Here is a 14,624-nt window from a genome sequence, read left to right as displayed (position 1 = left end):
TTTCAGAAAGAGGTCAAGTTTGGAAGTAGCTGTAATGAGAGTCTTATATATAGCTGAAATACCTTCTCTGGCAACTTCCTCTTACTTGTATTTCCTACCCTGTATTTTGTTGCAGGGATGTGATGTTGGTATCACAATCAAATACAGCTTTAAATGTTTAGGATTGGACATATTGGATGATAAAGCTATATATGAAAACTAATGTTGAAGCCAATCTCTATTTATCGTTTTCTTACTACATTTGTTGATTTGTATCAGTAGCTTTCTGAAGTGTGAAATAATCATAGGCATTTGGCTAATGAATTGTATATTGTTGCTCTTCATTCACGGGATTTGCTCTCATATTAAGTTTGATGCTTCACTTAGCAAATTCCGCTTTCTTTGTCTTTGATACGTTCTTGCCAAATTATTCCTGATTGTATCCATTAATCTTCAGTCACATTTGACAAAAAATAAATTGCTCTGATCTTCTAAAGTTACCAGGAATAATTAGGTTTTTTTTAAGGACATTAAAGTTTAGGGAGACCAAGAGAGGCTAATGTGGCTGTTTATACTATAATAAAGCACAGCAGAATCTTTAAGGTAATGAAGGCTAAAGGAGAGCAGAGAGGACTGATAGTCTGCACTTCCTCCTTGGATATGCAAAATCATGTTACTCGCTCTTCCACACCCTCTGTGAGAATCTTGCTGTACTTGCTTCCATTCTTCTTGTTTTCTTCCTTGCATGTTTTTATTTGAATAATTGCCACATGGAAAGTACGTTGACAGTGGTTGTGACACTAGTGTGCTACTTTGCTCAGCTTTGAAAATTTATTTATTTATTTATTTGATTTTTATAGCCGCTGATCTCAACAAGTGACTCTGGGCAGTCTAACCAAGTTAGTGTGTATTGGTTATGATTTCCCCCTTCCACTTAAAAGGAATTTCATTTCAGTTCTGTAGGTGCTTATTTTAACTGAATTTATTTTTTGTACAATATGACTATATTTTACCAAACAGAGAAGGGGTGGTGTGCTATGGTATGCGTATGGCATCACCTGATAATTCAGTTATTTCACAGTGCAGTAACTAATAGTTCATAGATATGTACAAATGCAACAGAGAAAATACTTGAGTGTAATTGTTACAATTATTTTCTTACATTTACACTGTTTTATGTTCAAAATATGCCCAGTGGATATACTGAACCTGGCAGCAGGCAACTGTTAGTGTCAAGGTTTAGGCGAAGAAACTATGCTGAGCCAGTAGTGAAGCTCTAGTCTTTATTGTTTCTACCACACAAAGAGAATCTTGCCAAACTGAACAAAACTAGCAGGTCCCAAGGGAAAAACTCTAAGGTGGGTCCTGCCTGACCTTGGCCGGGTGCCCAAGGTCTTCCACACTGTGAATGCGCTTTTCCCCCTGGAAAGGGCCCCCGCCTTCCTTGCCTGGGATCTCCATAACAGTTAGTGAAAATCAGAACTTGTTTACTGGATTTTGATCCAATCAGCCTCTTGTAAATTTTGTCTCAGTTTGGATATCTGTAGAGGCCATGGTAACAGTAGTCTTCTCTGTATGTTTACAGGATTTGCTAAGGTAAATGTTGAAGGACACACACTCTGAAAATGGTCATTTCCGTTTTAGACTACGTGTGGAAAGAAATACAAAGTTTGCTAAGTTACATACAAATTGCCACAGCAGGCCAAGGAACCCTATTTCTCTTTGCATATATAAGATATACCTGTATAAAAGGGTTACTTGCCCAGCTGTGGCAAATTTGTGTGTAACTTAGCAAACTTCGTATTGTACATTATTCCACATGTGCATGTATAGTTGTTTAGCAAACTTCGAGGATTGCATTGTTGTATTGCAAATCACTCTCACATTTGAGCCTTTATTCTGCATTCCTGCTTGGAACAATTAAGACACAGAGAACAGCATGAACTTCCTAATCTAATACCTGCTTGGGGGTCGGGGAGCAAGTGGCTACATACTAGCAATAATATTTCACATAAAAATAATTTTAGCAAAGGATCAGTTGTCTGAGTTCCCAAGTTATTGACCAGATGTGTCATCAGACCATTCCTAGTTGTTGTTTGCTAGAGGTCCTGTCTTACTTAAAAATATGCCTGGCAATGGGTCAACTGTCTGAAGCTGAGATGGAGTCACTGATAAGATATGTTACTAAGATATCTCCAGGTATTACTTTTATACTCCTTGTTCCTTAAGAAAAATATAGAAAGGCAGCAAAAGCCCCCTAACAGTTTGAACCTTGGGATAGGCCCAAAGACCCAAGAAGTTGTCCATCTCCTGCCATTTCTTTGAGGTTTCTGACAAGCTAAAGAATGTATATTAGTACACTCAGCCCAGACATAGATGATGATACTAACTTCATAGCAATTTCTCAGTCTGAAATTCTGGGAGCTGAAAAGGAGAGTCCTTCCCTAATTTAGTGAACTGACACATAGCAGAAGTAGGACCGTATGCAGATAGACAGATGACCTTCATGGAGCTCCCAATTCTTCCTCCCCTTTTCATGGGAGTGGGGAGAATTGTATCATAGTGGGTGGTTGTATATTCCTGCAGGTTGAAGTCTTGCAGCTGTGCTATTTAATTTGGCCTGTTGGACATTTTGGAGTATTTAAGCCTGCTGATCTCCATGAGTTTTCTTGGCCTTGTGTTCAAGGATATATCAATGTCTATGTTTCTTCTTGCTGAACCTCTTGCCGTGCCAAACCTCTAACCACCAAGTCAACTGGCCTGATGCATCCCCTCCCCACAGGGGCCTTGGAACACAGTTCCTTGGATTTTGTTACTGATATACCACCTGCCAAGATCCTGGGTGCCATCTTGGTCATGGGTATCAATCTTCTTTCTAAGATACAGGTAGTCCTCACTTAATTATCACAATTGGGCCCAGAATTTTGGTTGCTAAGTAAAGCAGTCATCAAGCAACTCTGGCTTGATTTTACGACCTTTTTTTTTTGTGGCAGTCGTTAAGCAAATCACCACAGATTTTAAGCGAACCACATGGTCATTAAGCAAATCACCTGGTTCCCCATTGATTTTGCTTGCCAGAAGCCAGCCAGGAAGGTAGAAAATGGTGATCATATGACTACAGGATGCTGTGACAGTCATAAATGTGAACCAGTTGCCAAGCACCCAAATCGTGATCATGTGACTGCGGGGACACTGCAGTGATCATAAGTGTAAGGACGGGCCGTAAGTTGTTTTTTTCGGCACTGTCATAAGTCTGAATCCTTACTAAACAAATGATTGTTAGGTGAGACTACCTGTAGTATTAGAGAAATATCCCTTGTGAAACCACCAATAAGGTGGAGACAGTTAACAAATGCATCATTATTCAATAAAAAAAGAATGATGGTTGTTAGTTTTTTCCTTTCAAAAAATTAAAAAGGCACTTGGGTAGAAACAAGAGCAGGATATATATGTTAGCAGTATACATATTCATTTAACTAATTTTCATGTAATTAAAAAAGAATAGCCAATCAAGGTTACATCATAAACATATACACATTTATTCTTTGAGAAGATTTCTCACATCTACAGAGTGCATAAACTTTTTTAGCTTGAGAGCAGGTAAGAACTGGTTTGGACCAGCTAGAAACTAAGGTGGTCGTGCAAGCTTACTACACTTAGCTAGAGTTTACTTCAGGATATGCTGTCAACTTGTCTCCTGTTACTGACTGCATATTTTGCTTTCTTCATAGTTTTTCCTTTATTTAAGCTCTTCCCATAAAAGCTTACTTTAGCTCTTATGGTATTCCATTAATTCCTGAGACACCTCATCTGTTTATTCATCATGTTTACTAGCATTGAGGCATGCTCAACCATCTTATTTCAGATAGAGGTACACAGTTCATGGCCCATTTCTGGAAAGCTCTTTTTCAATTCTTGGATGGTGACTTTTGCACCATCTGATGGGGAAACAAATCTAATCCACTTTGGAACAGTACTTTTATTGCTGTGTAAACTACCAGCAAGTTAATTTCTGAATTTTTGCCTGTGGCTGAATTCACCTATACTAATTCACTTAATTCCTCTGCTTGAATGCAATCATTTCAGGCCTTGGATTACTTCTTGTGAGCCTTGTGAGTACTGGTCTGGGAGTTGTCTGGTAGCAATGTATCTTACAGGTTTAGATACCTGGTTTGTCTAAAATCTAGAGTTAGGTAATACACTTATTAGGATCTTTGAAATGTTGCAAAAGACTGCAAACTTTCAAGTTCTCCTGAACTGTTAATTAGGCAAGATGTAACAATAGAAAGAACAGGGGGGGAAAAATCTGAATATTAGGTCACTTGTTTCAGCAATCAGGTCTGCAGTTCAAAGTCAGTCTCAAGGTGGTGATTGTGCACTTGAATGCATTAGTTAGAGGTAGAAGTTATCAGTATCACATTACAGTTTTCATTCAGGACAAAAGATTCATTAGTTGCAGCCCCCTCAAAGCCCATTAACCCTCCATCTGTCTCCTGTTCAGCTTTTTATAATATCCCGCCTGATGAAAAGTTCTGAAGAACTTGAAAGCTTCCACACTCCTCTGAGTTGGTTGGTCCTAATAAAGGTATTACCCAATATTGATTTTTAAAATTATTTTCTGTGAGCCGATATGGATATGATTATTTTTCATATTTTGTTCTTCTGAAAAAATGCAAATTTAAAAAGCCATTAATAACAATAATTGTTTGGTTATGATTTAATTACAGTTTCAGCTAGTTGTTCTCATGTGTAGAAATTTTAAGAGTTGGAACATGATGTAATAACTATGTCTGTGACTGAACTCTCCTTCTATCCTGCACTTGCTTAATTTAACATCTGTCATCTAAAATGTTTAATTGTCCTTGTATATTAAGGAGAAGGGGAAAGGTTTTACATACTCCGAAATTCCTTCTTTCGTTTTTTGCATGTCTCACATTTTTATGTCTTACAGTCAAAATATTTCCCTGAAAAAGCAGCTACTATTCACTGCCAAAGAGATGGCACTGTGCACTTCGAATACAAATTTATCTATATTCAAGTAATTTTTTCTTTTGATTGCCTCTACCCTAGAGAAGGGTCTTTAATGAATTACATACAATTTGTGTAATTTAAGAAGTTAATGTGGTCTTCTGGTTATGCAGGCCTGAGGACAGCCCTTGTAGAAAGGGATGATTTCTCATCCGGGACTAGCAGCAGAAGTACTAAATTGATCCATGGTGGAGTGAGATATCTACAGAAGGCCATCATGAACTTGGATTTTGAGCAGGTAATTGTTTATGGTGGCTGCTGTAAACCATATAATGTGTTGCTTCATCTAATTAAATTGGTTCTCACCTTTATGATTTTTAACACGCTATTTGTTTTGAATGCATTATTTGACTGTTTGTAGTAAACCTTGAGTAGACTTATATATGCAGAAAATGTATAACTAGGAAAAAACATACACAAGTAATTAAAATTAATGGATTTTTTTATGAAAGCATTTGTTCAAGTAATTGAAATACAAAGTGCACATTTTAATAAACTGACACTTTAAAAGCACTTCATTTTTATTTATTAAATTTGGATTCCAATTTTTATTATTAGAAAAAAAATTCTAAAGCAGGATACAAATACAGTTTATGATATCTTGGAAACAAGTTGAGAAGCTTCTGTGCGTTTAAAAGAATTATAATTTTAAAAAAACTGCAGTAGCAGCATACCTTTATATTATCTGTAGAAGTGTTTGCATCCTTTTCAAGGATGGGTGCTACCATGCAGACTTGTTTGATGGTGCAACTGCCAGAAATGTAAAAATGCCCCAAATCTTGGAAGATTATCAAATCTGACAAGACCTCAGCATTTGCACTCCCAACATTCTCTATCTCTTAAAGGTTTGATGATATTGTGACAATTTTTAATGCTTTTCTTGAAAAAAGAATAATTTGGGGTTCCATTGGCACTGTTTAGTGTTCTGAGCACTGTTTCTTAATCCCTGATTTATAGTAAACATCAGTTTCCTTTCCCTCTTCTTACCCATTCACCGAACCAGCCATTTCATAGTGCATTTCTTTATATTAAGACTAGATTCTGCATGCAGAACATTTTTGATATGAATGATTATTTCCTTGTCTTGATTCTACAGTCATTCTATACCATTATACCATATTTTGATTCTACAGTCATTCTATACAAGGTTGCACAATGATTTTTATTGAATTTGGAGATTGCCACTGCTTGGGAAAGCAGAACATTTCTATAACTCCAAGAGATTTAAAAACAGAAACAGGGATGCCTTTGGGGCTTTCTCAGCAATGGTTTATTTTTATAGAAGTATAGAGTTAGAAGGCATCATTTAGGCCATTGAGTCCAACCTCCCTGCTCAGTGCAGGAATTCAAATTAAGGAATCTCAGTTTAAAGCCTGCGCACTTCCAGTGAAGGGGAGCCCACCACCTTGCCACCACCTTAATGGTTTCACTATCAAACTGCTCTTATTATTAGGAAGGGTTTTTCTGTTCCCCTTTAATATTCAATTGGAATCTTCCTTCCTCTGATTTAAATCCATTCTTCTGTGTCCTGCATTCTGGGACAAGAGAGATTAAGTCTGGACCTTCTTTTGAGTGGTATGCTTCCATGTATTATATTCCTTTTCAGTTGTCTTTTCTCAAAGCTAACCATACCTAGCTTCTTTATCTTTCTTCATAGGGCTTAATTTCAAGTTCCCAGATCAACTTGTTCAAATTTCTTTGATTTATTCTGAAAGTGTGAAGCCAGACCTGGATAAAGTATGGAAGCTGGGGCTTGACCAGTTTATTTCCCTTAATGTATTAATTATACTTCTGTTGATGGAACCTAAAATTTAATTTACCCTTTTTACAGTCATATCACAGCGATGGCTGAAATTCACTTGCAATTAACTACTGCTATTCCAGACCTTTTTCACATGAAGTGTTTCCAAGTTAGTTGTACCTCATCCCATAACTGTACATTGGATTTTTGTTTCCTTGAATAACTTTTTTAGTTGTTTTGGTTAAATTGTATTCTTCCATTTCTCCAACCTGTCAAAATAGTTATGAATTTCATTTTTGCCTTAAGGTATTAGCTATGCCATCCAATCTTGATAAGCATTCTGTCCATCTCTTTATCCATGTTATTGACAAAATATAGAAAAGTAGAGGGCATAGGTTTAATCCTTGTGGCATCCCACTAGGTATCTGTGCCCAGTTTGATGAGGAACCACTGATCAGTGCTGCTTGAGTACAGCTTTTGAGCAGTTGTGTATTCTCTTAATTGTCATGCCCAATTAATTGCATTCTAATCAAAATGTCATTGGGTACTTTGTCAGAAACTTTCTGAAGTCTAGATATAGTCTGTCTATAGCATCCCACAGTTTATTAAGGAAGTTACCCAGATCTTTAAAAATGTACTAAGGTTAGTCTGGTTTGTTCATTCTAAATCCTTGCTCACTTCTGATAATGCAAGATGCTTAAAGACTGTTGTCTTTATAATTTGCTCTTTAACCTTTTAAGATAACAGTGTCAGAATGGCTGATTTGTAGTTTGCTGGATCTCCCCCTTTTCCTTTCTTTAGATAGAGAAACTATTTGCTTTTTTGTAGTTACCTGGTATCATCAGTTCTGCAGGATTACTCAGATAATGCATAAAGGTTTGGCCAGATGATCAGTTAGTTTCTTGTGTATTCTAGGATGAAATTCATCTGGTCCTGGAGATTTGAACTCATTCAGAGCAAAGAAGTGTTCCTCTGACTGTGTTCTTATCAATTTCAAGCTTTGATTCTGTCCTGCCTTCAAAATTTTTTGGTGGAGCACATACTTTTGTTGGGGAAGACTTGCCCAAAATAGATGCTAAGAAACTCTACCTTTTCTTCATTTCCTCAGCATTTTGCCATCTCTACTAAGCAGCTGGTGTATTAATTTCTTTTCTTCTCCTTTTTTCTTAGACATATCTAAAGAAGCCCTTTCTGTTACTCTTAGACATATTTAAAGAGATCCTTTCTGTTATTTCTTTATTAATATCAGCTTCTTCTAAAATTTCACTTTACTGACCCAAGCTATATAGTTCCAAGCACTTGTTTGCCCTCTTCTTTTCCATTTTTCTGTACGTCCTTTTTTATTTCAGATCTTCACCAAACTTTTTCTGCTGTCCTCCATTTTCCCCCTCACTGGATTTTTTTGGAATTACGCTTTTGGTATCTCCTTTAGGAACTCCTGTATGTCTTGAGCTCTTTTTCCATTACTTTCTTTTCTGTGGAAAATTCTGTGGAATTTCCAGGAAAGATCGTTCTTGCAAAAGTTTGTCTCCCAGTAGATGCTGGGGTAATTGAAGCTTCCCATCACTACAATTTCATGCCCATTTGAAAGACCTACAGTCTGCTTTGGAAGACACCGTCAGCATCTCCTCCCTGATTGGGCCAGTGATAGCAGACATCAACAGTGACATTGTTTTCATTTCTTTATTTGTCCTTCCACTTATTTTAATGCCGTGCTCTTTAGAGCGTTACTAAATTCCTTCATTTGGAGTTTGACTGGTGCAGGAATGGATATTTTGAACTTAAGCTCAATTCCTTCTCCCCTTCTGTTACTTTTGTTCCTTTTGAATACATGACATTCTTCACTTGCTATATCCAGTTATCGGAGTCATTTCACTAGATCTCCATTATACCACTGAAATCATATTTGTCTTTTTGGACTAAGAGCTCAAGCTCATCTTGCTTATTTCCACGCTCTGAGCATTAGCTTATAGTGGATTGGAACTTTTTTAGCCAGTGTTCTTTCTGATATTTCTCTGAGGGGTTTAAGAATCTCCATTTCAACAACATTTTCAGCTTTCTAGAATGAACAAATCTTCATCTGAAGTCCTCATTTTATATTCCTCAACTATCTCCTGCTAGTGGATGGTCATGCAGATAATTCAGACATGACCCAAGAACACATTTGATGTGTGTATAGAAGGCAAATGCTGTTTCCTTAGAAAATGGATATACTTAAACACCAGTGGGATGTGTAAAAGTTTTCAAATTCAAAGTCTTGAGTTTACAATGGTGGTTTCTGCTATTTCAGAAGTTTTGAACTCAATAAAAAGTTTTGAACTCAATACAAATTAGTTTTGAGTTCCAAATTGATATTTTGAATTTGAATCAGTATTTATTTTAGGGTCAGAGCAGAGCACTTCTGGGATGGGCAAACAGCAAAATTCAAATTCCTTTGAATTTTGATTCACTAATTCCAGATTTTCTGTTACTGATTAGACAGTCTTTTATGTTATAGAGTAGTATTTTTTGATACAACAATATGAAATAGATACAGAATTGTCTATTTTTTTTAAAAAAATTGTCTTTTTTTAAAATCACTAGTATATATTAATTTAGAAACTGCACAGACTGCTGTAATTCATTTCATAGAGCCAGTATGGTATGGTGATTAAGATGTTGAACTGGCACAAGGGAGATGCAGGTTCTAGACCACCATTAGCTATGAAAACTCACTGAGTGATTTTGGTCCTTTCTGTCTCAGACCACCTATTTCACATGGTGGTTGTTGTGGGGGGAAATGGAGGAAGGAGAATGTGAACACCATGTTGAGTTCTTGAAGAAAAGTCGAGATATATTTTAACAACAACAATGAAAAGTTTTCTGCAGTAAAAATAAGGTTTTTTTCTTATCAAGGAATGGGTTGTGCAAGTTTTTATTACAATCATAATTTCTAAAGATTTTTTAAAATACTTTTAAAGTACTAAATTTAAGACTTGAATTCTACATCAGTAATCTGCACATGAGGTAATAGCAGATGATTCTTTGGCAGTATCACTGAGAATCAGTTCTGTAAATTATTATTAATTTTTACTTTTACTTTTTTTAGTATAGAATGGTGAAAGAAGCTCTCCATGAACGTGCCAACTTGCTTGAAATTGCACCTCATTTATCTGCTCCTCTACCTATAATGCTTCCAATTTACAAGTAAGTTCTTCAATATTTATTCTGTTTGATCTGCTTAACAGGTTATTCTTACATTTTAACCTGTGTCACTGTGTATGAATTAAAGTGCTTTTGCTATGGGTTATTGTTTGGTTTGGTTTGTTTTTGCTAGTGCCAAGCCTAATTTTTTACTTTTCAAGAACAAAATATTGCCATTATTTTGTAGAAGTGTAATGTGAAATCTTTGGACCATTGATTCCATTTGTTTTAATCTGGTATGGCAAATGCACAACGAATCCTCTTGGCATCTACTGACAGATTGATTACAGTGGCAGAAACCAGTGATGTTGCTATACCATAACTGTGCTTGAATTAAATCTTGATTAGCCATCTCAGAACTGAAGCTTACTGTGCTTGTGTGCATTTATTTATTTATACTGACATCTACTTTCTAGATGTTAGAACCTGACTTTCCTGACTTCTCAAATGTCTTGAGAAAGTAAAATGCATCCGTAGCTTTTTTACTGTATTTATTACTGTATCCTCCCTTTGGGGGAGATGGGTGGTGACAGAAATTTGAAATATATATATATAAATGAATGAATGAATAAATAAATAAAATTTAGTCAGACGAATACTTTGCCTTAAGTTAGTCAATGTGGATGAAAAGAGGGTGTCCAATTAATGTGAAAAGAGGGTATCCAATTAATATTCCTGAATAATAATAATAATTTATTAAACTTGTATGCCACGCAACTCTCAACTCTGGGCAGCTCACAACAATCAAACAAAGAAATTACATAAAACATAAAAAATAAAGATAAATGTGCAAATATATACTCTTCAGAACTCACAGAAGGATGCATTTGAGGAGATGTTGCAGGAAGAGCGTATATAAGTATTTTGTAGCTTTGAGGCATTTGAGAAGTCAGGAAAATTAACAGCATGCATCTATTTGAATTTTGTTCTTCAGAGTGGTTCTGAGGAGGGACATTAGCCTGAGATGACGACTTATCCAAGGTCTCTAAGTGATTCCTAAACCAAGTGACATTCTGAGGCTTAGTTTCACACATCCCACCACAGTGACTCACAAATAATACACTAAGCAGTGGAAACATCAAGGATTGGAGAGAGAGGTGGTCAAACCTGAATAAACAAATTGAGTTCAGATGATGTGGTGTTACAGTATCCAAGAAAAATACATTGATGCTACAGTGCTTCCAGAACATGTCTGTACAAGTATAGTTCTGGTACACTGTGCTTTCCATATCTCAGTAGTGTAAAAGTATATGAGCTTGCTTTGGTCCTGCATCAGATACCTTAAAGGAAATGGAATTTTGAAGCACTAATCAGAGTCACTTAAATAAAACTTGTTAATGTAAGAAACTTAAAATGCCTGTAGGCTACTTATTTATACACCGTGTAATAAACCTGTTAACTAAACATTAGAAAAAAGTATGCAGATCATCAGTCATACTTCTCTTTTGCTCAGGTGCGCCCAATTTCTATTGCCTTAAGAGCTGTGGCTGGCTTTATATTATATATCAAACACTTTATTCCAAAAGTGGGCAAGCCAGGTCCGATTTGGAGGGTGGGGGTCCAGCAGCTTTAAGGGATGAAATTGATGCCTTAAGTGTCTGCAAGGTTTAAGGCACTCATTTTGTCCTCTAAAACTCTGTAAAACCCCTCAGTTTTTTTTAAAAAGACCCAATTGTTTGGCTCTATTCAGAAGCCTTAGAAGGTATGCTGGCAGGCTGCATTTTCAGCTGTACCTGAGTGTACCAGGTATTTACAGACTTCATTTTCCTTTTAGAAAAAAAAATCTAACATTTCTCCTTGAGTTGTTGTTTTTTTCTAATATGTAATTCTATACTTGAAGAACGTTAAGGAGTAGCCTGTGTGGTGTATTAAATGCTTAAATACACAATGTCACAGTAAGATGGAGAGTGACCACTTTTCTCAGTCTGTGATTCAACATGAATAGTCCAGTGAACTTGCTTTAATCAACTATGTTTTGAAGTGGATGAGAATGGGAAGGTTAGCCTCAGCTTCCTAGGTAATTCCAAATTCACATAAATAGAATTGTTTTTTGACAAAAGACTTTATGGATTTCATAGCTTATTAATCAGGCTTCCTGAATAATGCAGGTTGAATGATACACTACATGTTATGGCGCTGCAGTTGTGCAGTTACCCATACTCTTTTTTCCTCTGGCTGGTAGAATAGTCTTCTTTAGGGTTTCCATTTCAAATGGGCCAAGATGTACTAGAGAAATTGATCCTTTCTAAGGATGGCTTATCTTCAAAGGTATCACGGCTCTTTAGCCAGATGTCTGCAGCCTTTTTCACCTCTGCTCCTTTTTTTTGTCCTCAATAGCGTCTTCTGTTCTTTTCAAAGAATATAAAATGTCTTTTCACTTTCACAAGCAATTGTTTGGAGAAACCCTTTTGAATTAAGACTTCTTTCTGAGGGGGGAAAGGGTGGTATACATGGCTCTTTCATTCCACTTAACTCTTCAACCACAGATAAGCAGCTGCACGGGTAGTAAATGGAGTCAGATATTCGACACAGGTAACACTGCTGCTACAGGAGCTGCATTGGTTGCCAGTGTGCTGCTGGGTGCAATTCAAGGTGCTGGTTGATGCTTTAAAGCACTTCATGGCTTGGGACTGGGTTACCTAAGGGACTGTCTTCTCTGTCGTCAGCCAAAGAATGTCAGTTGGCGGGGACTAGAAGGCATGCCTTTTCAGCTGTAGCACCTGCCCTCTGGAATATTCTCCCTTCAGAGATCAGGATTGTGGAGTCCTTGGTGCTCTCCGAACCTTGTTGTTTTCTTGCAGACATTTCATTGCCAGGCTAAGCAACATCTTCAGTGCGAACAGGGAATGGGCCTTGCTCTCTGTTTATATACTATCCAGCTTGTGTTGGTGGAAGTGTTGCTCTCTCCTTGGGAGTTCCTTGATTGGGCTGTTGTTTGCTGCTGGGTTGATTGAGTTAATAATTCCTTGATTATGGTATATTGTGCCGTTTGATTGTTCATCTGGTCTTAATCCTAGTGTTAATCTTTGCATATGTGGGTGTTGATTGCTGGGAGGAGGTGTTCTGGTCTTTTGGCTTTTCTGTTGTCTCTTTTGAATGGTACGTAAATGTTGTTTACCTCTATGTGTCTGTTGATGGCTGCTTTATCTGAGTGCCAAGCTTCCAGGAATTCTCTAGCGTTTTTGAATTTGGCTTGGTTTAGGATGTTCACAGTTTCCCAGTTGAAAGTATGGTTAAGTCTGTCCATGTGTTGTGAGATTAAGGAGTTTTCATGGTGTCTTCTGACTGCTAGTTGGTGTTTGTGGATGCGCTCTGCTAGTCTTCTGCTTGTCTGTCATAGCAGAGCGCATCCACGAACACCAACTAGCAGTCAGAAGACACCATGAAAACTCCTTAATCTCACAACACATGGACAGACTTAACCATACTTTCAACTGGGAAACTGTGAACTTCCTAAAGGATTAACTCCAGATGAACAATCAAACAGCACAATATACCATAATCAAGGAACTATTAACTCAGTCAATCAACCCAGCAGCAAACAACAGCCCAATCAAGGAACTCCCAAGAAGAGAGCAACACCTCCACCAACACAAACTGGACAGTATATAAACAGAGAGCAAGGCCCATTCCCTGTTCACACTGAAGATGTTGCTTAGCCTGGCAATGAAATGCCTGCAAGAAAACAACAAGGTTCGGAGAGCACCAAGGACTCCACAGTTCAACCCTGAGCTACAATTTTTTGCTTTGAGAGATCAGGATGTCCCCAACCCTGTTGGTGTTTCGTAAGGCTGTGAAGATCTGGTTATGTGCCCAGGCCTGGGGCCCCGAGCACGGTAATGGTCCCATTTCTTGGCTATATTAACATCTTACATTGCTTACTTGGCAGCCATGTATATTTATTTTGTACTGTAACTGTTTCAATTGTAATTGTTTAATTATTTTACAGTTTTTTATTGGTTTAAGCCACCCAGAGTCACTTGTTGAGATGGGCAGCTATAGAAATTGAATGAATGAATGAATGAATGAATGAATGAATAAGGTAGACAAAAGTAAAAGTAGTTCCATTAAACACATTTTAAAGTCCTTATTAGGACAACTGTGATTCATTTCTTAGAGTAATTTAAACGTCAGAAAGAAAATATGCAAACTTTCAATCTCCAGATGCCTTCAGCAAGTAAGATGTTAAGTAAGAGTGTAGAATGAAGCAGGATAAAAAAGAGTACTGATTGATAGGTTGAGAGAATATGGCTGATCTAATGTTACCAAGGAAGCTTCATAGCCAAGTGGGAATTTGAACCATGATCCTAATGTCCAGTTCTCTTTCACTGCATTGGCTGCATGCTAATTGATTAAGGGCCTTTCTGTTTTATAACTTACAGTCTCAGCCCTTGCAAATAAATATGTATAAGTGTGTATGTGTATCCCCTGCTTTTCTTCCCAGAAGCTCAGGATGACTTCCATAAGAGTAACAAAATGAATTTTAAAAAATCTCTAAAAATTGAATAAAATAGTAGTTGTAATAGTTGCATCTCACTTCATCTTGGGTGGCCTCTTTTGGTTGAAACACTGACTTGCAGAAATCATCTATGGTCTTTGGAACAGCTTTTCACACAAATCCAAATCTATTCTGATTTTTTTAAAATTCTGTTTGAATTTGCAGGTTTGTTTTAAAAGAAGAACTTCCATGGCA

The 14,624-nt window shown here is 37.0% G+C and overlaps 1 protein-coding gene across 3 annotated transcripts in view; it reads left to right on the top strand.

Annotated features, from left to right (window-relative positions):
• The window catches only part of GPD2 (glycerol-3-phosphate dehydrogenase 2), a 93,036-nt gene that overhangs the window by 17,617 nt on the left and 60,795 nt on the right, over positions 1–14,624 (top strand). For 2 of the 3 annotated variants that reach the window (XM_063318349.1, XM_063318348.1), the window contains exons 4-5: positions 5,121–5,245; positions 9,837–9,934. In XM_063318349.1, the coding sequence (XP_063174419.1) occupies positions 5,121–5,245; positions 9,837–9,934 (223 nt within the window). Of the gene's footprint in view, positions 1–5,118; positions 5,246–9,836; positions 9,935–14,624 lie in introns of those variants that run through there. The other variant, XM_063318350.1, reaches the window with a different exon arrangement.

Source organism: Candoia aspera, chromosome 1 (assembly GCF_035149785.1).
Source record: "Candoia aspera isolate rCanAsp1 chromosome 1, rCanAsp1.hap2, whole genome shotgun sequence".
In the NCBI taxonomy this organism is placed as follows: Eukaryota; Metazoa; Chordata; class Lepidosauria; order Squamata; family Boidae; genus Candoia; species Candoia aspera.
Note: the sequence above shows the minus strand (reverse complement) of the source record. Positions and strands in the feature narration are given on the sequence as shown.